This window comes from Cynoglossus semilaevis, chromosome 9 (assembly GCF_000523025.1).
Source record: "Cynoglossus semilaevis isolate Cse_v1.0 chromosome 9, Cse_v1.0, whole genome shotgun sequence".
NCBI classification, from domain to species: Eukaryota; Metazoa; Chordata; class Actinopteri; order Pleuronectiformes; family Cynoglossidae; genus Cynoglossus; species Cynoglossus semilaevis.
The window spans coordinates 9,210,138-9,211,594 of record NC_024315.1 but is presented as its reverse complement, the minus strand read 5'-3'; the positions used below and the strand labels follow the sequence as shown (position 1 = coordinate 9,211,594).

The following is a 1,457-nucleotide window of genomic DNA, read 5'->3' as shown; positions in this document are numbered from 1 at the left end:
AGTGGGCTGGGAGTGGGCTGTGACAGGGCTGGAAGTGGGCTGTGACAGGGCTGGAAGTGGGCTGTGACAGGGCTGGAAGTGGGCTGTGACAGGGCTGGAAGTGGGCTGTGACAGGGCTGGAAGTGGGCTGTGATGAAATAAAAGACTGTGACGATATTAGAAACTGTCATCGTTTGAACTTTAACACTGGCCTTTAAAGCCAAACAGAAAACGTTTCATTGGTTGAACCTGCGCTGTGTCATCATTAAAACAAAAACAAACAAAGAAACTTGAACAGTTATCACTGTTTAGTTCATGTTATTTCTTTTTTTAAATCTTGTTGCGTTCTTTTATCTCAACCAGGGACTTTTTACACAAAACACTGTCAATCTCACCGAGGTTTTCCTGGATTATCAGATTAGATCATTCAAATACTCTTGAGATTTGTTTCTTCCAAACAAATAGTAAAATATTTGTACAAATCAGTACAAGTATGACAAAATACTTAAAACTACCAACATGGGATTTTAATAATAGTGTGTAAAACTACTACTACTAATAATAATAACAGTAATGATAATAATACATAATATTGCCAGTCATAAAAGCCACAGTGTATTTTGGGTAAGTCTGTAAACGGCGGAGCTCAGTCCAAAGCAGCTGGGATTAAAGCAGATTAACAGACTGAATCTGCAGAGACTTTTGTTTATTTTTGTGAGCTGTAAGACTTCAGGCTGACTGTGGAATTACATGAACGTATTTCTATCCTCTTCTCAAGATGTTCAGGCTCTAACTTGACGCAAAATAATCTCTAAAGCCACGGAGTAAAAATAGACAAAGCTGTTTGTGTAACGGAGTCTTAAGGATCTGTAAAAATCCCTAATCTGCTGGGATTATATCATCCAACAATCAGGAGCCGAGAGGAGAGTGGGCCGAGGTTTCTACCACACCATGACTGACTGAGATATTTTGGTTTCTTTTTTTCAACCTCAGTGCACAACAATGGCAGACGCGGCTGTAGCGACACCTGCTGACAAGAAGGCACCGCCCAAGTTCAAGCAGAGGACGACTCGTACCTTCAAGAGCAAGGCTCCCAAACCCGGCCAGAAGGGGTCAGACTTCTCTCACAGTCATCAGCGACAACATGAATTATTTTAATGTTAAATATGAGAATTCATTCTCATATTGGTTTCGTTTTTGCTCAGATTCGGAGACGACATTCCCGGCATGGAGGGTCTGGGCACCGACATCACGGTGGTCTGCCCATGGGAAGCCTTCGGGGACATGGAGCTGAGCGACCTGGCCAAATATGGAATTGTCTAGAAATCCTCATCCGTCTTTCACCTTCCTGCACTTATTTTTCCATCCCACCCATTATTCCCATGTTTCCATTTTCCCCTCCACCTCCCAAATGACATCTGACCTTTGACCTCATCAACTGAAAAATTATGAAGAGAACTGGAAAACTCCACAACCTG

General features: G+C 42.3%; 1 protein-coding gene across 1 annotated transcript; it reads left to right on the top strand.

Moving 5' to 3' along the window:
- The first annotated feature begins 61 nt into the window (after positions 1–61).
- Positions 62–1,451, top strand: LOC103383790 (retinal cone rhodopsin-sensitive cGMP 3',5'-cyclic phosphodiesterase subunit gamma). Its single transcript, XM_008317079.2, has 2 exons — positions 62–1,091; positions 1,185–1,451. The coding sequence occupies exons 1-2, from the start codon at positions 982–984 to the stop codon at positions 1,300–1,302; spliced, it is 228 nt and encodes a 75-aa protein (XP_008315301.1). The 5' UTR covers positions 62–981; the 3' UTR covers positions 1,303–1,451.
- Positions 1,452–1,457: the final 6 nt, after the last annotated feature.